Source organism: Leptodactylus fuscus, chromosome 8 (assembly GCF_031893055.1).
Source record: "Leptodactylus fuscus isolate aLepFus1 chromosome 8, aLepFus1.hap2, whole genome shotgun sequence".
Lineage (NCBI taxonomy): Eukaryota > Metazoa > Chordata > Amphibia > Anura > Leptodactylidae > Leptodactylus > Leptodactylus fuscus.
The window spans coordinates 51,256,653-51,279,396 of NC_134272.1; the positions used below are offsets into that span (position 1 = coordinate 51,256,653).

The window sequence follows — 22,744 nt, forward strand, 5'->3', positions numbered from 1 at the left end:
CTCTGTCGCTATCTCTGGCACTCCCATTGAAGTGAATGGGAGTGCAGTTGGTTTACATCCATCACTGGCAAACCCCTACGTTTGGCCGACTGCTTTCAGGTTGAATTCACAACGAGGTGCAAACCAGCCCCATTGTCAGGATTGGTAGAGGCTTCAGGGATCAGACCCTCATTGATCAGCTATTTATCCTCTGTTTTTCACATTAACCCTTTAGCTCACATTTGTAGATAATGCATAGTATGGGGTAATGGAATTAATAATAATAATAATAATAATAATAATAATAATAATTTTTATTTAATAAATTTTATTTCTATAGCACCAACATATTCCGCAGCGCTGTACAATTTGTAGGGTTCAAATACAGACAGATACATTACAAAGAAAGTCATTTCACACAATGGGACTGAGGGCCCTGCTCGCAAGAGCTTACAATCTATGAGGTAGAGGGGGTGACACAAGAGGTAGCAGGGGCGGCATTGCTTATACAGTATTCAGACACTTTTGTAATAGAGGTGACTGTCATTACACAAACATAAAACTTTATGAGCCGTCAACAGTCGTGTCCTTTAACATATGGATGGAGCTTGGACCTATAAAGTTATCCTGAGATGACATCATATCATGTGGGGAAATGTGGGAGCGGGGACAGAGGAAGGTTAAGGGTTTATGTTAGAAATTGTGATTGGCTTGTCTGAAAAGATGCGTCTTTAGTTTGCGTTTGAAGCTTTAGAAATTGGGAGTTAATCTGATTGTCCGGGGTAGAGCATTCCAGAGAAGTGGTGCAGCTCGGGAGAAGTCTTGTATACGAGCGTGGGAGGTTCTGATAATAGAGGATGTAAGTGTTAGGTCATTGAGTGAACGGAGAGCACGGCATCACTGTAGCGTCTCGCCTGATAGATGAGCCTGGACGCTGCATTCAGAATGGATTGGTGAGGGGAAGACCGATTAGTAAGGAGTTACAGTAGTCAAGGCGAGAATGAATCAGAGAGACAATAAGTGTCTTTAGTGTATCTCTGGTAAAGAAAGGGCGTATTCTGGAGATGTTTTTGAGGTGGAGGTGACATGAACGTGCGAGTGATTTAACATGAGGGGTGAAGGAAAGGTCTGCGTCAAACATGACCCCGAGGCAGCGGGCCTGCTGCCTAGGAGTTATAGTAAGGCCTGAGACTGCAATGGATATATCAGGGACAGATCTATTAGATGGTGGAAACAGTAGTAGTTCACCAGTAGATGGTGGAATTACATCATGAATTAAACTAGTTCATACTGTGTCTTGCAGAGTCCATCAGATGTACACTATATTTGTAGGATGCATTTCCCACCATATACTTGCTGTGGATGCCACTGTATAGGTAGACAGTGGTATAAATTCGTCATAAACTCTGATTTACTTATTTTTAATTTTTTAAATATATATAAACAAAGCTATAATCTGCCTAAATACACTGATAAATGCACTTTTCTGGTCTCTTTTGGGTGACTGATGGCTTATACATACCTTTGACATGCTTCCCTGGTAAATATAGTGCCAGTAGGTTTGGTGTGTAGGTTGTCTTCTATGAATTCACATTATATACATCTGCCTCTGTTTTATATGACTGGAGATCGAACTGGTGGGGAAGAATTCTGATGTGGGATTTCTGTTGTTTTCAGGACACCTGTAGGAAGCTCAGAAAACCCACAGGTCTGCTGCTGGACACCATTACAAGTCCTAGATGACAACTCTGAGGTTTTATTCCCTGTTACTGCTGCCAGGTCCTATACTCACTCAGGTAACATATCTACATCCTATGCTCTGCATATTGGAATGTTATTACTTTGTTCTTGTTTGGTAAAGCTTAGCAGTTTAGCTTAGGTGTGTTTAAAGTGGTATCTGTCAGCTTAAAGTGAACCTGTCGTATGATAAATGTAGTCCAGCATCTACGCAGCATGTTATAGAGCAGATTGATATATAGTTTTGTTGGTACAGACTCATTATAACCTGTCATTTATCTGTTGAGCAGTCCAGGAGACGGTCCTATCAGAGAATGACATCCTCCCCTATATAACTGTCCATATAGAGATAGCTGTCAATCACTGAAAGGACCGCCTCCTAGACTTAGAGCAAAGATTTCAGTGAGTAAATGATAGTAGTACAGAATACAGAATATTTTCTCTCAAAACTAGATATCAATCAGTGCAGCTTCTCCTGGTATACAACATTCCTCCTGTATATTATATTGCCTTTTCCATGTGACAAGGCAGAATATTAAAGAAATCTTGTATGAAGGCAGCGTAAAGGTGCTTTCACATCACGTTATGTAGGTCCGTCTGACTGACACGTTTTTATAGCTGTTTATCTTATAAAAATGTTTGTCAGCGGACCCATTGCCTCCAATAAAAAAACAAACAAACTCCATTGTGGCTTGAAAATGTCCCTCTCCGTTATTTCAAACGGACAGAAAAGCTTGTACTATCACGCCTTTCTGTCCATTACCCACAACAGATCCGTGACTGATCATGCTCCTTTTCCTTCACTTCTCTATGTGAACGGCTGCCAGACATCTGCAGCCGCTTATGCATCCTGTTATACAGTTCGTTTATGAGCCCGTTCCGCCCCCATAAGCTACAACTCCGCCCTTTGTGCATGGCCGGAAGAAGAAGGAGAAGCCGGAGGAGAGGGAGAGGACTTTCCCAGGAACTTTCCAGCACTAAAGATTCTGTCATTGTGTTCCCCTTAGGGAGTGATGTCTGCCCCTCCCTTACCTTGTCCCAGCAGGAATCACTCTGCCATTTGTGACCTCTCCATGTATTGTTTCTTTTATCTGCTGCTACGAGTGGTGCAGCAAGAATACCATGGAGATGGCTCCTCTGCCACCCCCATGGAGATGTCACAAATGGCAGAGTGATTCCTGCTGGGACAAGGTAAGGGAGGGGGCAGACATTTACTTTAAGGGGATCACAATGGCAGAATCTCTAATGCTGGGACCAGGGGTGGGGAAAGGGATAGCAGCCATTAGGGGAAGCACACGTGGCTGGTTCTCCCCCACATGTGCTACCCCAATGGTACTAGGAGAGGCACATGTGGGGGGTGGCAGAGGAGCTGTCCCCCAAGCACAAGTCACAGCACTATATATATTTTTTTTTTTGTTATTTGTGCTGTGACTTGTAGTGCTTGGGGGACAGCTCCTCTGCCACCCCCCATCCCCACATGTGCTTCACATAGCTGCCCCCAGTGACACCATGCACTAATGCCTGCACTAATTGCGGGCTTTAACCCCTCATTTTACCGGCATTACCATTTTACCAGTGATCACAGGCATCCTGAGAAAGTTCCGGGTCCTGCGTCCCGTTTTATGACAGCCGGAAGCCTTGTGAAGGCTCCGGCCTGTCATGCTTTACTTTCTATTGCAGGCTACTTTATGTAGCCTGCAATAGAAATGCCGGATTTTTGCAATGCCTTAGCATTATGCTGCATTGCATTAGTTCAAGACCCTTAGGGAATCTAATGAATAGAAAAAAAAAAGTAAAAAAAAATAAAAATGTTTTTTTAACCCCTTCCCGACATGCGCCGTAATAGTACGGCGCGTGTCGGGTCTGTAACTATGGCGACCGCCCGGGAGCCGGGCGGCCGTCATAGCCGCCGGGTGTCTACTGCTTCAAGCAGTAGACAACCGGCTCTAATGCCTCCGATCGGTCCCCGGACCGATCCGTGGCATTAACCCCTCCGGCGCTGCTGTCAAAGGCGCCATCTTCCCGGCGGCGCATGGGCGCCGCCATTTTGGCAGGGATCGCTGGCTCCTGGAGCATGCTCCAGGGCCGACCCCCCGTTGCCATGACAGCCGGGAGCCTTGTTAAGGGCTCCCAGCCAGTCTGCAAATTCTCTCTTTTGCAGGCTGGTGTATACAGCCTGCAAAAGAGATGATGCTTTTTTTGCAATGCATTGCAATGCATTAGCATTGTAATGCATTGCATTAGTGATCAGACCCCCTGGGGTTCAACACCCCTAGGGGGTCTAATAAATGCAAAAAAAAAAAAAAAAAAAAAAAAAAAAAAAAAAAAAAAAAAGTAAAAAAAAATATAAAAAGTATTAAAAGTTCAAATCACCCCCCTTTCCCTAGAACAGATATAAAAGTAGTTAAAAACTGTGAAACATATACATGTTAGGTATCCCCGCGTCCGAAATCGCCCGCTCTACAAATCTATACAAATATTTTTCCTGTTCGGTAAACGCCGTAGCAGGAAAAATAGTCAAAAGTGGCAATCCGCCGTTTTTTCACTGTTTTAATTCTGCTAAAAATTTGAATAAAAAGTGATCAAAGCAATAACATTTCCCGAAAATGGTAGAACTAAAAAGTACACCCGGCCCCGCAAAAAAAGACGCACTATGCATCCCCATACACCTATGTATAAAAAAGTTACGGCCGTCGGAATATGGCGACTTTTAGAAAAAATTTTTTTTAACACCGTTTTGGAATTTTTTTTAGGGGTCAAAATGTAAATAAAACCATATAAATTTGGTATCCCTGGAACCGTACCGAAACACAGAATATAGGGGACATGTCATTTTGGCTGCACAGTGAACGCCGTAAAACCAAAGCCCGTAAGAAAGTCGCAGAAATGCATTTTTTCTTCAAATCCACCCCATTCTGAATTTTTTTCCTGCTTCCCAGTACATTATATAGAATAATTAATGGTGGCATCATGAAGAAAAAATTGTCCCGCAAAAATTAAGACCTCATATGACTCTGGGAGCGGAGAAATAAAAAAGTTATGGGGTTTAGAAGGAGGGGAGTCAAAAACGAAAAACGAAAATCAAAAAATGCCATCGGCGGGAAGGGGTTAAATAAAAAGTATTAAAAATTCAAATCACCCCCCTTTCTCTAGAACACATATAAAAGTATTTAAATACTGTGAAATACCTACACATTAGGTATCCCTGTGTCTGAAAATTCCCGCTCTACAAATCTATAAAAATATTTTTCCTGTACGGTAAACGCCAAACCCACATCCACCATTTTCTACCAACAAATTTTAATGAGTGTTTCACAAGGTAAACTTAAAAACTGATGCACACTGATGCAAATGGATGCACATCCGTTAACGGATCAGTCTTTTTGATGCGTAAATTGACATCAGTTTGCATCAGTTTTTTGATTAAAATAACGGATCCGTTTAACTGATCAATGAAACTGACGTGAAAAATATGATGTGAAAGCACCCTTATACAGTTTCATTCATGAGGAGAATGCTCCCCTTGTCTGTGCAGTGTATGATAGTGTATTCTCTGTATACATTTATACACAGCAGCTTATAAATCACCACCGTACTCCATTGACTGTCATGGAGATCTTTTAGGGTCCTGATGTTTTTGAATGTGAACATGGTGATGTAGATTTTGCTTTTCCTGCACATTAATATGTGAACACATTGTAGGACCCCTGATGATAAGGAAGTGAATAAGCGCATAGGCTCTGAATAGTGTGTGTGGTACTCTATAAATGGTCTGGTTGAGGTACATGGTTTTATCAGTCTGTCTCTGAGGGTACCTGATACTGAAAGAACTGGGGAACTCCAAAAACAGTATAAGGGGTCATTCACATGATGTAATGCGGCGCTGATTCTTGCATGATAACTTGCGTAAGAATCAGCGCTGCAAAACAGAATCCCATTGAGTTCAATAGGTTCTGTTTAATGCATGTAACACATTGAAATCAACGGGTTGAAAAGCCTCCCATTGCTTTCAATGTGTTACGGGTGTTAAACTGAACCTATTGAACTCAATGGGATTCTGTTTTGCAGCGCTGATTCATACGCGAGTTATTGTGCAAGAATCAGCGCCGCGTTACATCGTGTGAATGCACCCTAACAGGGGGGCGGGATACTGTTCTGCTTCATCATTATAACAGTTAACTAGCCCTTTGCTGGAGCAACAAATTAGGCAACCCAGGGTTGCAGTCCATACATGTGTATTAAATATTAGACACATTAGGGGATACTTTAGTATTTAGGAATTGAGACTTTTTTTTTTGAACTGTAATTTTTATTGAAAGGATTTTTATAAAATACAATATAACAAAAGAGTTGAAAACATAAAAAACATGAACATGAAGCAATGCACATACCGTCAAGTAGACTGGGAATGTATACAAATCACAAAAACCTGAGAGTAGAAATGAGGGAGTGGGGGAGGAAGGGAAGGGGAAGGAGTCAGAGACCATTCAAAATACAGTATGCGTCCCAAGGTGACCATATAGCCTGGAAACCCTCAACAGTATGGTTAAGTGTGGCCGTCACGTTCTCCATGCTACGGACATCCTTAACTCAAGCTACAAGATCAGAGCCAGAGGGAGGAGAGGCACTCTTCCATCGGAGAGCGATGAGCATTTTGGCTGCGGTACAGAGATGAAGAAACAATTTAGAGGTCTGTTTACCCAGATGAGCAGGAGGGAGATTGAGGAGATAGATGAGGGGGTCTAAAGGGACACTTTGGATAAATAGAGCGTCCGTAAGGGACTTGACCTCCAGCCAGAAAGGGTGGATCCCTGGACAGTCCCAAAAAATATGATACAGAGTACCCACTCCTGCCCGGCAACGCCAACACAGGGAAGAGATGTTAGGGTTAAGGGAGTAGAGCAAGGCTGGAGTATGGTACCAGTGCATAAGTAGCTTGTACTGGGTCTCCGGGAACGTAACACAGGTGGATGTTTTAGCTGCATGGGACCAGATAATTTGCCATTGGTTCGGGGAGATCTGCCTGTTCAAGGCTCCTGACCACTTCTCCATGTATTTATGCGATATGGGGCTCTGCCGACCAGAGGAGGAGACGATACCATAAATACCAGAGATAAGGCCTGCAGTAGAGGTGCCCACACAACATTGTTTTTCAAAGACAGTCGGTGGGGACACCTTCAGAGAGGCGAACTGGGTAAAAACAAAATGGACAATCTGCTGGTAATGCAACCATTCAGTGGCGGGTAGCTGTAGTTCTGACACAAAATACTCAAAGGGCTTGAGCACCAACGTCAGCAGGTCTATTAAGTCAGCGACACGGAAAAGGCCTAGCCTACTCCATGGTCGCACCAAAGCTGAGGTAAGTCCCTCCAGTAGGAGGGGGTTGTGCAAAAAGGAAATCCTGGACGAACACTGGATCGCCAGGGGTAGTCCAAATGGCCCTTGTGAAGCGTATAGGACCCAAAAGGGGAATGGATGGAAGGGGGGAAGAACGGGACCACAGAAACACATTGGGATATATTGGAGCCAACCGGAGTTTCTCTATCTCAACCCATTTGGTATAGGCCTGCGGGGCTGTCCAAAATGGCAGGCAGCGCAAGTGAGCAGCCCAATAATAATGCAATATGTGTGGTATCACCAATCCCTCCTCCTCCCTACCAGACAGCATCACTGAACGGGGTATGCGGTGACACTTGCCATTCCAAATAAACTTAAAGATGGATTTTTGAAGGGAGCGCAATTCAGAGTGAGGGACTGTAACCGGAAGAGTTTCAAAAAAGTAGAGGAGCTTCGGGAGGAGGGACATTTTGACCGCATTAATAAGACCTATAAGCGAAATATGGAGGGGGCGCCATTTGTCCAAGAGGCCTCGCAGTTCATGGAATTGAGACTTGATGCTAAATATTATTTATTACAGGTGAAGTTTTTGCATATTTCCCATTTTATCACAGTAAGTGAGTAAATACTTTACGCCCTGTTTACATGGAGGAATTAGCCGCTGATTTGGGGGCAGATTCTGCTTTGATTATCTCTCCTATTGTTCACAACAAGAGGCAGAGATCAGCGCAGGACGCTGAAAAACATTGCGCTCGATCTTGCTGCAGATTTTGTGGGTCTAGACTCTGCGCTGTTTAGTCCCATTTATCAGGGTGTAATAAGTGGAAGGATACCATGGGGAGCTGGATAATGAAGAGGAGGCTGAGGCGCATGTCCAACTCAGATCTATTTGTTTTCCTATGTGTGGCCTTCGTTTTTGTGAATTTAGTCCATCAGCCTACAGTGAAAAACACTATGCTCTTCCTGCCATCCAGAAATAACTGGCATAATAACTAAACCCTAAATACAAGTGTAAACAGATCCTCCTATGTAAAACTCACCATTACATGGATTAAGTTAGTGTGAAGATTTCCTCTGCTTGATATGATATGTAATATCTACACTTGGCAAAATTTTCTCAAAGCTTACTGCTGTTTTTTATTTGAAGGTTCAATAATATTTTATTATAAAATATTATTGAACCTTCAGCCATGGACACCTCCCGCCTGAAGAAAGGGCAGCTCGCTTCTTTTTTCTGTGAGTGGGAACAAACCTCTATTGTGAGGGGGCAGATTTTGAGGTGGATTCCGCCCCCAAATCTGCGCCCCTCTTGCCCCATGTGAACTACCCCTTACAAAATGAGTTTACCTAGTGAACCACATGTTCGTTACATTGATTAATTTATCATCCCATGTGGGGCCCTGTATTGTTCCCTAGAAGTAATGTGGTAGTTTTATCTTCATAGCACCCAGTTTTGATGCCTGACAGATTTTCATTGGGCGGAATTAAGTATTTGATCTTTTCCCTAAAAGTCATATTTGGACTAATGTTTGCATAGATGATATATTTTGGCATGCAGAGTCTCTACAGATCAGTAATACAGACCCATTGATCCTCTTTTTGGTGTACAGTCATGGCCAAAAGTTTTGAGAATGATACAAATATTAATTTTTACAAAGTCCACTGCTTCAGTTGTTCTAATGGCAATTTGCATATACTCCAGAATGTTATAAAGAGTGATCAGCTTAACAGCAATTACTTGCAAAGTCAATATTTGCCTAGAAAATGAACTTTATCCCACAAAACACATCTCAACATCATTGCAGCCCTGCCTTAAAAGGACCAGCTAACATCGTTTCAGTGATTGCTCCATTAACACAGGTGTGGGTGTTGATGAGAACAGGGCTGGAGATCAATCTGTCATGATTAAGTAAGAATGACACCACTGGACACTTTAAAAAGAGGCTGGTGCTTGGCATCATTGTTTCTCTTTTGTTAACCATGATTATCTCTAAAGAAACACGTGCAGTCATCATTGCACTGCACAAAAATGGCCTAACAGGGAAGAGTATCGCAGCTAGAAAGATTGCACCTCAGTCAACAATCTATCGCATCATCAAGAACTTCAAGGAGAGAGGTTCCATTGTTGGCAAAAAGGCTCCAGGGTGCCCAAGGCAGGTGTGAGTGCATCTGCACGCACTGTGAGGCTGAGACTCTTGGAGCAAGGCCTGGTATCAAGGAGGGCAGCAAAGAAGCCACTTCTCTCCAGAAAAAACATCAGGGACAGACTGATATTCTGCAAAAGGTACAGGGAGTGGACTGCTGAGGACTGGGGTAAAGCCATTTTCTCTGATGAATCCCCTTTTCGATTGTTTGGGACATCTGGAAAACAGCTTATTCGGAGAAGACGAGGTGAGCGCTACCACCAGTCTTGTCTCATGCCAACTGTAAAGCATCCTGAAACCATTCATGTGTGGGTTTGCTTCTCAGCCAAGGGAATCGGCTCTCTCACAGTCTTGCCTAAAAACAGCCATGAATAAAGAATGGTACCAGAACTTCTCCCAACCGTCCAAGAGCAGTTTGGCGATCAACAATGCCTTTTCCAGCATGATGGAGCACCTTGCTATAAAGCAAAGGTGATAATTAAATGGCTCAGGGAACAAAACATAGAGATTTTGGGTCCATGGGCTGGAAACTCCCCAGATCTTAATCCCATTGAGAACTTGTGGTCAATCATCAAGAGACGGGTGGACAAACAAAAACCTACAAATTCTGACAAAATGTAAGCATTGATTGTGCAAGAATGGACTGCTATCAGTCAGGATTTGGTCCAGAAGTTGATTGAGAGCATGCCAGGGAGAATTGCAGAGGTCCTGAAGAAGAAGGGTCAACACTGCAAATATTGACTTGCGGCATTAACTCATTCTAACTGTCAATATAAGCTTTTGTTACTCATAATATGATTGCAATTATATTTCTGTATGTGATAAAAACATCTGACAAACACACATAAAAACCAGAGGGCAGCAGATCATGTGAAAATATATTTGTGTCATTCTCAAAACTTTTGGCCATGACTGTAGTGTGCTTTAGTAAGTCTGTAGGTACAACATGCAACAGAGTGGAGGCAAATGGAAGTACGGAATATGCCCTATGCAGTGTATGACACCGGTCTGTTATTCAGCATTGGCAATGAGGCCAAAGCAATTTGTAGAAATATTATTATTGGTGTGAACTGATTGCTATAGTTCAGTAGTTTAGTCACAGTTTTTGACTGCTTGATACTGCCATAAAGCCTATATTATTTCACTGCAGTGCTTGTACCTTGTAGCTTATTTTTAGTATCGGTTATTACTTGCATGTTAGTTTATAATTCAGATTGATGGTGTAACCTTTACTGTATAATTAATAGCTGTTTAAAAGGGCAGTCGCGCATCCTAATAATGACATATTACATCCATACTGATTTCCTGAACATAATCACGAATGCTAAATATAAAAGGCGCTGGAAAAATTACCCCTCAGTCTTGACGGCGTCAAGAATATTTTATAATGAATACAATGTGCCGCCATTGTTGTCCAATTACAACTACTGTAATTTCTGAGGTTTGCTTATATCAATACTACAAGCTAAGGTAAAAAAACTTTGTATTATATAAAGATGTAGCCGAGTTAACCAAAGCTTCTGTAGTTGGTTAAAGTGCTGCTGCGTAACATCTTATCACAGAAAACAACAAAACCAATGAAAAGTCATTGAAAAATGTTTTTCTGAAAACTTTTCATAGGTTTTTGTTGTCTTTTGTGATAAACTATTGCTCTGCAACAATACAATCAATTGCAGAAGTTCAGGGCAACTCTGCTGCATCTACATGTTATTAGCAAATAAATGGAGAAAGTATTATTTTCATCTATTTGCTTTCCTCCTCTGTTTTCTGCAATGATCACTCACGTTCTGTTAACACCCAAAAACCATTTTGAAAGAAGCAAAGAGCTGAGTGGTTAGGTTCCAGCTGCTGGCCTTAGAAGTTTATGGAGAGGGGTAGCTGACTTGTGTGAGAAAGAGAGAGGAAGACGCACATAGGAGCTCTGCTGCAGCTTCTAGTGAGCACTGTATCTCACACCAGCTTCTTATTCACAGCTACACTGCTTGGTATGTCCTTCATGCTGAATGCTGTTTGAGAACATCATAGCATCTAGTCTCCATCCACTATGGACACCCTTTCATTGGAGTTGGGGGTCGAGTAAGCAGAAGAAACTTAATGATAAGTCAGAAGTGTTGATATGTGGGTGCTGAAACCCCCCCCCCACTAGTCGTAGAAAGGAAAAAAACAGAGGTGCTCAGCTGAGTGTTATGTCCCTTTACCTGTGTTCAGCTCTGCTCACAGGCTTATATGGAGTCACGTTTTATGTCAGTCTATACACTACTAGCCCAACATCTCTGAGCATCAGCTGGGCAGAGCCTGATGCATCATAAGGGACACAGCCCTCAGCGAGGTACTGCTGTCCATTCGTTTTATCAATTGGTGGGTGTCTCAGTACCCAAGACCACCAAAAATTCTGACATGTTATTCTGAAACTACAAGTACACTTCATTATTATTGGAAATACAAAATGTAATATAAATGCAATAAATAAGTAATTGCAAAGGTCTGTATTAAACTTGTGCCGGGATGTTTTCTGCTTTCCTAACTCCTCTAGTTAAAAGGTCATATTGGTGTAATGAAATGTTCCAGATCTGCATTGTGAGTTATTACACATGGCATTGTTATTGGTATTTAGTGATATGACTTACGATCGCTCTAAATGCAGATTCCGGGTTGAATAATTTACCATATGGAGATGAAAATGTCACTGCTGCCCTTGCTGTAGAGTTGGCCCAGAGAGGATCAGACATCCAGTTCAGGTAAAATATAGTGAATACAGTTACAAAACAGTATCAATTTGACAATATAAAAATTGTAGTAAAGAAATAAAATAAGTGTAAAATAAATCAAATATGTTTTTATAGTAATAGTCCAACACAATAAATCTCTATCAGGCTTTATTCGCACTTCTGTATTTTGGTCAATATTTTTCCTCAGTGTTTGTAAGCCAAAGCCAGAAACACAAGCAACTAAGATATACGAGCATCCTCTGCTGTTTCTCATCTCGCAGATGTAGATAAAGCAGCTGAGACACCGATTGCAAACGGAAAACAAAAAGATCTGGCATTACGACATACCATAAATTCTGGAGTTTATTGCAATCTTTTTAAAGCAACATATAGCAGGTCATTGATGTATTTCAAGTCCTTTTAGGTTCTTAGTCATAAAATGATCATTGTGACTAAGGTACCAGAGGGCCTTCAGATCCCAGAATAAAATGTATTACTATTATTATTATTATTAGTCTCCATTCCAAATTTTGGCTTACAATCACTGATGTGTGAATAAGGCCTAAGGCTGGCACTTCACAGTCCTGTATTTACTTTATTTGAATCAGAATCTAAGGCTTCATGCTTTAGACCAAAAAGCTATTGACACTTCTCTTTCATATACACTGTAGGCTTGTTTGGTTCAGGCATGTGTTCTTCATAAGGCCCGCGTGTTGGACCCCGCAGATCGAGTATTGATGGCCTCTCCTAACTGTAGGCCATCTATGTTACAAACCAGATAAGCCCTTTAAGCTGCCTTGCTTTACACTTAGGAATTTGAAGCTGATTTTGAGGCAGATTCTGCTCAAAATGATCTCCAAATTCTGCCTGAAATCTGCTTCCCATTAATTTCAAAGGGAGTCAAAGGCAGATTTTTTTTTTCTGCTAGTTGAATTTATCAGCTGGCAGAAAAAAGAAGCGTCTTGCTTGTTCTTCGGGTAGAATCCATCTGAAATGCCCATTGAAATGATTAGGGGGCAGGTTTTGGAACAGATTTTCAGAATCTGCATCAAAGTCAGCTTCCAAAATCTGCTTTAAATTCCTTAAACAGAATTGTTTTGTCTGACAAATTCCTTTGAGTGAACCAGCCCATGATCTCGTATGACTTTACTCTTCAGTTTGCCACTTTCTATTTATTTTATTTATTTACTCGTGTGTAGCCAACTCTCGCCACGATAGATAAACTCCACATACAGAAGTACCTGAGCTGAGATTATCCCTCCATCTGTGCGGTGTTCACTTATTATGTTAGGATTCTGCACTGTATTTACTGGCAGACGTTATTTTCTCCTAACTTACCACCATATTACAATCTCAGCTCTGTTACATCTCTCATTTTTATTTTTGTTTTGCTGGCTATTAATGATTCCGCCTTTTAAAAGGAGCCAAAGTGGGAAAAAAAACCTCCAACCATGTGAGGAATCAATGTGTGAACTGCTCATTTATATGCAGATGTGGTGTTTCTTCCATTTCACGTAGTTTCTGTTAGAATCGTTGGTCCAATTTCATGTTCACATTAAAGAAGATTATACCTAAATTTGTGCCAGAAAATATGAAAATGATGCAGTATTAGAGCGAGCCTCCTAGCACAGGTGGTACTTTGAATGTTGGAAAAGAGAATTTATTATTTCATCAGGGGCGCATTGTGAATAGTTAACAATGGCTATATTCATTTCCATTTCCATCTCTGTAACTGTATGTCTTTTTTTTTTCTGGCCATATAGCATGGAAGCCAGTCCTCCAGCACCTGTGACTACAATAAGCAGTGTACTGCCTGCCGAGCAGGGGCCAGACGCAATGACAATCAGTAAGTGCTGCCTGGTTATTGATCATTTTGATCTTCAGTATTGGTAAAAAAAAGTTCATACCTTAGCACTTGTGAAGACATGAAAATGTTGTAATGTATCTTACCCAGGGTAAGGGTTTGCTCTCTCACCTTCCAGCACTCTTTTTTGTTCCAAAGTTACTAAAATGTAAAAGTGAATCTATCATCTTAAGCCACATTCACATCTGTGCTCTGATTTCCATTTTTCTGGTACATTGGATTCTAAAATGACAAACGGGAACAGAGCCAAAGGGACCTCATTGACTATAATGGGGGTCTTTGGATGTTCTTCGAGTATTTGGTTTTTCTTTTTTTCTTCGCTGAAATCACCGGATGAAAAAGTCATACTTACAGCACTTTTCCTTCTGACGATTACTAAAAGATTTGTGCTGGAGACCTGGCGCAGATGTGAACTTAGCCTTATTATACTGCTCTGAAGAAGTTCAGCATATTCTAGCTAGATGTCTGAATTATTATTATTATTCTTTATTTATATAGCACCATTAATTCCATGGTGCTTTACATTTGGGGGTTACATACAGTACACAAAATATACAGGTAGATATAATACTAACAGTAACCGACTGGCACGGTGGGGTAGAGGGCCCTGCCCGCGAGGACTTACAGTCTATGGGGTCTGTAGTGTGCATAGACTTGAAGGGGTTGGCCACTTTCAGACCAATATTGAGAGACAAATGGGTACTATTTGTTATGGTCTGTGTAATAAAAAGTTGTACAATTTTCCAATATACTTTCTGTATCAATTCCTCACAGTTTTCTAGATCTCTGCTTGTTCTCATTCATTCTGTTACTTCTAGAGCAGGGGTCGGCAACCCCTGGCACGCGTGCCAAGAGTGGCACGCGAGGCATATTTTGCTGGCACGGCAGCCAGCCTGCAACCTTCATGCACTAAATTGAGAGAGCGAGCGTCCTTTCAGAAGCTCGGCTAAAGCCGAGGTGTAGGACACGCCCCCTTCCCTCCCTGCCACCAATCAGAGATGAGCCTCTCAGCCTCTCACTGCACAGGATAAGGGCTCCCTGGACCTGCTGCTACACGTGAGGAGCTCCTGCCGTCTGCAGCCCTGAGGAGAGAAGCAAAGTGAAAGTAAAAACACCAGGTACGTGTGTTACTAACTATTCTTATTACTGTCAGGCATTTCGGGTTATTAATTTAGTGTTAGTAACTCCATGTGCCTCACATTAATAACAGTTAACCCCATCATATCCCTCATATTAACCCCTGTGTGGCTCACATAAGGGTTACTGATGTGTGAGACATATAGGGGTACTAATAAAGGACCTATATAATGAAGATGTTCACTTATTACCTCCATATGTCTCACATATCAGTATCCCTTATGTAAAGCACACAGTTGGTTAATGTGAGGGACATATTGGGGTTAACTGCTATTAATATGAGTTACTAAGCTGTAATATACATGACCAGACTTTTTATCCACAACTTTGGATAAGAGTACAGACCTATACATTTCAATTGACCCATATATACAGCAATTTTTTGTGGCTGTGTATCTGGGCCAAAATGTCCGGTTTTTAAAATCGGACACAGAGTACTGCATGTCCGACTCTGTGTCCGATTTAAAAAAAACGGTTTTGCGGCGGAGAGCATAAAACGCTCACCGACGCTCACGACCTGCAGGTTTCCGTCTCCTGCCTCTGTTTTGTGCAGGAAACGGAAACCTGCAGAACGGAGACCGGGCGCAGATGTGAACGAGCCCTTAGGCTCAAAAAAACGCAGCAAAATATTCAACAAAAAAGCTGTGTTCTCACAACATGGGGGCCTCAGCCTTAGGCTAAAGCCCCACGTTGCAGAAACAGCTTTTTTTTGTTGCAGATTTTGCTGTGTTTTTTGAGCCGAAGCCTGGAGTAGATTGAGCAGGAGGGAGACATATAAGAAGCTTTCTATATATTTCCCGTTCCTTTTCTAGTCATTCTTGGCTTTGACGGAAAAAAAACCGCAGCTAAATCTGCAACAAAAAAAGCTGCATTTTTGTAATGTGGGGCCTCAGACTTGGTGTGATTCTATTGGGTGGTGACACTGTAACTAGATGCAATTATAGCCAAATCCAGTTCCTGGGCACCAGTGCGGTCACTTTGGTGTAAGTGTGACACCCATTAATTCCTGGCTAGGGTTTTGCGGTTACTGCACCACCAGGAACTAAAAGTGACTGAAATTAATCTGTTTCACTTACAGAAAACTGAAGGGCCAAGGGACTGGATGGAGCATCCAAGTACATTGTGTGTCAGCGCTTTACAGGTATGACCTTACTCTGCTCCCAGTCACATACATTACCACTAATTGTGGGTTACATATGTTACATTGCTTCTAATGGAAAAGAACATGTGTATCCAGGCAAATAGTAGTAAGCGCATGTGGCTGGGAGCGCAGTATGACAGCACCCCTATGTTGTGGTTTGTGCTATATGACTTTAGTGTAGGTGTCATCAGCTTTACAATTATTGCCCGGCACTCCGAGGACCTCATCTTTGATTTTTTTATTTAAATCGGCACGCCGAACAAAAAAGGTTGCCTACCCCTGTTCTAGAGGATAAAAGTCTGACCATGGTCATGTGATTTCCGGTCCATGGTCATGTGATGAGTACACAGGTGCACAGCTCGTTACAGTCACAGCAGAATAATCAGACATCTACCTGGTAATCAGCTGTGCACCTGTGTGCTCATCACATGACCATGGACCGTAAATCACATGACCATGGTCAGACATCTTCTAGAAGTAACAGAATGAATGACAGCAAGCAGAGATCAAGAAAACCCCGAGTAATTGATACAGAAAATATATTGCAAAATTGTATATATTTTTTCATTGTACAAATTATTTGTTCCTCAGTATTGGTCTGAAAGTGGTCAACCCCTTTAACCTGTTTTATAACTAGAGTATAGCTGTGTTCATGAGCAGAGTGCCAACAATGATATGCAGGCTGCTCTACATGTACCTTTAATGGAATAGGTATAATTAAAAGGTAACTCCACCCCAGCCATTCCTCTAAATATCTCTGAGTAATCGAGGTCTAAGTATGTGACCTATATTCTGCTAAATAGCCTAGGAATGATGCCTTTCATGCATCCAGTCACAGTATATACCAGAACACCTTATTTTTCTTATGGGCAAAATAAAAAATAAAAAACCCTACACAGAATGAAAGGCTAAGCCAATTAATATTTTAATTGCTATGCCAGATCCATTCCAGTCTAACAAGTAACTGCATGCATATTTTGGACGCGCTCCTAGTTTTCTGTGTGTAATTATTCCATGCGGCCGACATGGAAATCTAAAATGCAAAAAGTCCTAACCCTAATTAACCTAGATAGAACTTGTGAATAATTGTAATTTTTCTTAATCAGACGGAATATTTCAATGATAAGGGGATATTTAACAGTCAGGGAATGTACACACAGCTGGGATCAATATATTAAACATTTCCTTCTGCTTGAAATTTGCACAATGTTCTATGCACACCCACGAATAAGGGATTTAACGTGAGAGCAATTCTAAACTCAGTTACTTTTGTGAGAAAAACTAAGAAACACTTCAATAGTATCAATGTTATCAGCCCTGGGACTCTCGCACATCGCTGTATAATGAATATGTGTTGTATAGATTCACAATATGGCATTTCTAGCTGTCTACAGGCCCATAATGTATCCCTGAAATAGTCTTGTTGTGCTCCAGTCTATTCTGTAAGGATAATGTTGCTTCAGAGGCACTGTATATACAGAGTGCCTTAGGCTCCTTGAGGCCAGTGTTACACAGGGCATTTAGGGGCTGTTCACACAGAGTAAACTGCCGCGCAATCTGGCACGTATACGCGTGTCAGAGTTTGCGCGCTCAAAAAAGATCCCATTGATTTTATTGGGGGTTACGATCGTATACGGCGCGTAATTTTGCGCTCGTAACTTTGCGGCCGCATGATCCATATTTTTTAAATAATGATCTCTATGTAAGTTGTTGGCAATACATTTGTGTTCATTTTTTGCTCTTTTGCAAGCTACTAAACAGATGGAAAAAAAACCATGATCTGAATGGTGCCAAGTTCACCAAGTTCACATTATCATTGGCCTTTGACGGACCAAGACAACAGATAGGCGGACCACTAAAATAGCGGTTACGTATGGAGCTTGATGGATCCTATTGACTATAATATGGGGTCTGTTGGGTGTTGTGAAGGTGAAAGAAAAAGCTGTGCATGCAGGGCTTATTTGATCCGTCAATATCAGGCGGACATTATGACTGAGTCTCCAACGCAAATGTGACTGCAACCTTGTCCATACACCACTGAATCTCATGCGCGTGTGAATAAATCTGCATCACAAAGTGGCCTGTGCTGTAGTGTTTCCGCTTGCTGCATGTCCGATCCAACTTTATGACTTTATCTTCCATTACAAAAGTAAACAAACATGATGGAAGATGGCGCCATTTTATGACAGCTAATGACTGTTGTTATCATCCTATGACTGAAGACGGCAAAGGACATTGGTAATGGTATGGAGTATATATTGGATAAAGGACTACCAAAAATGAATGACTATTCAGAGTGGGTACCCTTTGTAACAAAATCTCATCTAAAACATAACTTTTATTCAATCAGTTAAAAGCCTAGAGAGTGTGCCCCTATGTATAGGCGGGTTCCCCACAGGAATTAGTTGATATTCCTGTAGAGAATTCCCACTATAACAGGATAAAGTAGCAAACAAGGGGTTAATAGGAGTATAAGCTTTGCAGCCATGGCGCTATTGAATCCAGCGCAGGGGGTAAATGATATGAAATGATTGAGGCCCAGTGGCTTCACTGATCGAAACTTGAAGATCCACTGAGCCTCTTTGCGAAGGATCACATTGTCCCAAATTCCCAATCTTGTAGATCTGGGACGTCACCATTATGTGCATCCCAGAAATGATTTTCAATGGGGGTATCTGCCCTCCTTGCAACATGCCCCATATGGTCTAGTATGCGTCTCCTAAAACCACCATCAGGGTCCCGGGAACTGCGTTTTTTACGGCAGTTGTCCTTTTTTTTGGGGGGGGGGGGGAGGTGGTGAATAGAACAAAGAGGTCTCCTGAGGAGCTATATTATTGTTAGCGAAACGCGCAGAGACTGAGGGATAAAGGATAGATATCTAGGCGCAGGGGCTGATTGGACTTCTATCAGTGAATATTTAGATCTGGACTATGTTTCTTTTTCCCATAGAGCACTTCCTCAGTGAGTCTTAGGATCCAAGTGGATTTTTCATGATGCCACTGTCAATAGTATGGGAGTAGAGACTGGACTGAATACTTGCCTTACTCCTGGAGTATATGTGACTAAGGACTCCTTTCATATTATCCTGTTGCGATGATTTAATACAGGGGAGAACCCCTATGGAACACTAGTGGATTTTTATGGGAGTGCTCATGGCAAGGTATCAGCCATTTATTTAGATATACATAAGGGGTTATCTAGAGTTTCTCTGCGCTGGATTCAATAGCACCATGGCTGCACCTAAGCGCACGCTGCGCAGCTTATACTCACATTAACCCCTTGTTTGCTACTTTATCCTGTTAGAGTGAGAATTGTCTACAGGGATATCAACTAATTCCTGTGGGGAACCCGCCTACACATAGGGGCACACACTCTAAGCTTTTAACTGATTGAATAAAAGCTATGTTTTAGATTAGATTTTGTTGCAAAGGGTACCCACTCTGAGACATTAGTAACCGTAAAGTGAACTCCCCCAGTACCCAAAACACCTCAGTTTGTAAGAGTTAATATGGTGTCACAATCCAGATTATATGACATTTAGGCTTTTGACAGCACTGCTCGGCTGAGATCCTGTTATGGTCAGTTTAGGCTTTGGCTGTTCCAGCTGAGGAGGGCTAAAGATCTTTGGAAAGGTGCTATTGAAATAAAGTATAAGTTTGTTGACAGGTAAAAGCTCCATAAGTCTGACGTTTCTTCTTAGCCTGGAGCGAAAATAGTTCTCCAAAAGAGAAGTCCTTGTCAATTACTATATGATAAAGCACCTAAGACGTCTGAAGACACAGCGGGCATCCCCGTGATCTACATACTCCATTCAGTCATTTGGTAGGCATGCAGAAAAAATATTGAAGAGATACAATATTCATCCTAATTTTAGGGCACTTCTGCACGTTTTATAATGTTTTAGATGCGTTCAACATTTTCTGTGACTATGAAAATAGGACTTTAGATAGGAGATGAGGAGATGATGATGGGGGGAGGAATCAATTGTAATTGGGAATTGGATCTGGTCCTGTTCAGCAGGTTGAGTTGCGATCCCTACAGTAAAACTCTGACTGGTTTCCCTATGAATATCTTAGATATGTCCCTTTGGGTATATGGGAAGAGTCTCTCAAAACCCGCCAGTACCATGGTTAGGCCTCAGGCACACGACTGTAGTTTTTACCAGTAATTGCAGTTTCAGGTATAGACCCATTCATTTATATGGGCCCATACACACAACTGCGTTTTTGCGGACGGATGTCCAAGCCGTATTCAAGTTCCCCGAATTATGAAACCTGTCAATTCTTATCTGTATTTGCAGAACAGTCAAATGTAGGCGATCGTACAAGTATTTTTGTGGATAGTTAGGGGTAAGGTCGCAAGTGTTACCAGTGTTCTGCTGATCTGTACAATATATGCAAGTCCAACATGTTCATTTTGATATGGATCTTTCTATGGATTTCCTACTGATTTTACTCACTTTATATGGCTAAGGCTAATTTGATAAAAATTCCCCACACTTCCACAACAGATTGTGTGTGCGGTAAAATTGAAATGCAGTTGTACGTCCTGAATTCTGCACCTGTTTTTCCCGCTATGTGTAGATGGGGTTATCATAACCTCTCATGTGTATTTAGTTGTCATTTCTTTGTGAAATCTGGAAGAAATCTGCAGCATCTGAACATATCCTAACAGTAGTCTATGCTGTGACTATGGGACAGCGACTGGGGTGGTTGAGAATGCCGAGGTCTATTCTAAGGCGACGTTATAGGAGGGGAGGTCGTGTGTGGTTCGGTTTTAGCAGTTGGATTGCGTTCCTGCTGTTAGTTTTAGGTGCCACTTAGTCAGGGTGAAACATTATAGTGTTTGCTGTTCCATTTGTGAAGGCTTACGTAATACATAATATTAGGCCATTTAACCTGCCTCCAACCTGACTGGAAATGTCCTTTTTCGGGTGAGGTTTGCACAAGGTGCCTCTCCAGCATGGAGTCAGTCAGAAATCCTGGAAGAAAAAGTCCTGCAAGCCTGACTTTTTTTTCTGTCTTGTGGGCACTCAATTAACCCCATCGTAGTCATTGGGGACTCTCAGGATTCGTTGTGGTCCATCATTACACAGATCCATTTTTCCTAGAACAGACATATGTGAACTCGACCTTATAAAATTAATGGAGAGCAAGAAATGTCCAGCTCTGCTACATCTGTAGCTGCTATGATAAATTGTGACCACCAGGGGGAGAAATTGATCTTTTCTATTCTTTTCCTGCTCTCTGTTGTTTCTTATTTAACATGTAACTAGCTAAAATCCTGCATCCACTTCCTAGTGTTTCATTTCTAGATTCCCAAGAGAGGTTAAAAAAAAAAAAAGAAGAGAAGAAAACAATATCTGTAAGTGGAGCGCGGTCCATGGTAACTGTTGAATGTGTGAAATAAAAAATCATCACATAAAATGGAGAATTCCCCTGGAAATACTGTATACGATGGGTGACGTCCTCCGTAAAGTGGGACTAATTAGGAGAATGCTAAGTAACACGATGACCTGTCTGTATACGTGCATGTCTGTCTTCTATTATTACATCTGTGTGTATACCGGGGAAATCTTCTGTGTAAAGTGGCTATCCCACCGCCATTAGTGTGGGTCCTAAATAACGGAGGCTTCTCGCTTGTTGCATAGCAACCACATTCTAAATGGTTGGCAGGTATAAAATATGGAATAGGATTGCACAATAACAAAAGCACAGGAGAACTGAAGTGTACGGCGGCCATTCTTTCTGTGCTTGTTGGCAGACATAAAGGGGGGTACGTATAGGAAAGTGCACTCCCGTATTCTCGAATGTCTCATAAATAGGTTACATGGAGTAGATCATCCTGGAAGCAGTTTGCAGTTATGCCTGCATATAAGTAGTAAATAACGTAAATCCTCACAGAGGCATAAAGCCATGTGACGCTTCGCTGTAAGTGATGATTATGGGCCATATTAAATAAAATGTTCTGTAACTAGAAGCAAGCAGCACTGGCTTTATCCTCCCTGGGGTGCTGTAGGAATGACGGCTAGTATCTGCGCCGCTCTTATGGGTTACAGCCTGTTTGTGCTTACTGCAGCAAATTGTTAATCTACAATGAGACACCGGTTGGATTCGGTTGTGATGTTCATTTACAGAAAGGTCAGACCTTGTACTATACCTGTAAGAAAAGCAGGTTATGCTGTGCTTTGTAGTCCCATAACAATTATAGATGAATAACATTGGTTAACTTAGTAGATCGTGCAGTATAAAAGCCAGATGTAGATATTTTTCTTGTCACAGGTTAGGAGCCATCTCAAAGTGTCACTAAACATAAAACAGATGGCAAATGACATAAAGAGCTATTAATTGTATTCACTAATATGTCTATGGGCAGCCCTAGCATATGTCTCATTAACACCCAGGATCCTTCCATTTACTGTGTTAAATATAGGAAAGATTTTCCAATATTTGAAAAAATTCTACTTGTAGTATCGGGTTCTAATGGTTGTTGGGAATTTCTGCTATCTGACTTTTTTTTACCTATCCACAAAGCCAAATTATGTTTGTCATCAGAGCCCAACTCAACCCTGCAGATAGTTTAGCCTGGGTTCACACTGTTGCTGTCTTCCTTCATAGGATGACAGCAGCGGACATTAACTTTTGCTCATGGACGTTAACTGTGCTCACCCCTGGTAGGTATCATATGTGAACAGAGC

General features: G+C 41.7%; 1 protein-coding gene across 2 annotated transcripts in view; it reads left to right on the top strand.

The window, feature by feature from the left end:
• Window positions 1-22,744, top strand: part of SNX29 (sorting nexin 29) — a 412,861-nt gene that overhangs the window by 59,319 nt on the left and 330,798 nt on the right. For both annotated transcript variants that reach the window (XM_075285780.1, XM_075285781.1), the window contains exons 9-11: window positions 1,657-1,775; window positions 11,842-11,935; window positions 13,669-13,751. In XM_075285780.1, coding sequence (XP_075141881.1) covers window positions 1,657-1,775; window positions 11,842-11,935; window positions 13,669-13,751 — 296 coding nt within the window. The remainder of the gene's footprint in view (window positions 1-1,656; window positions 1,776-11,841; window positions 11,936-13,668; window positions 13,752-22,744) is intronic.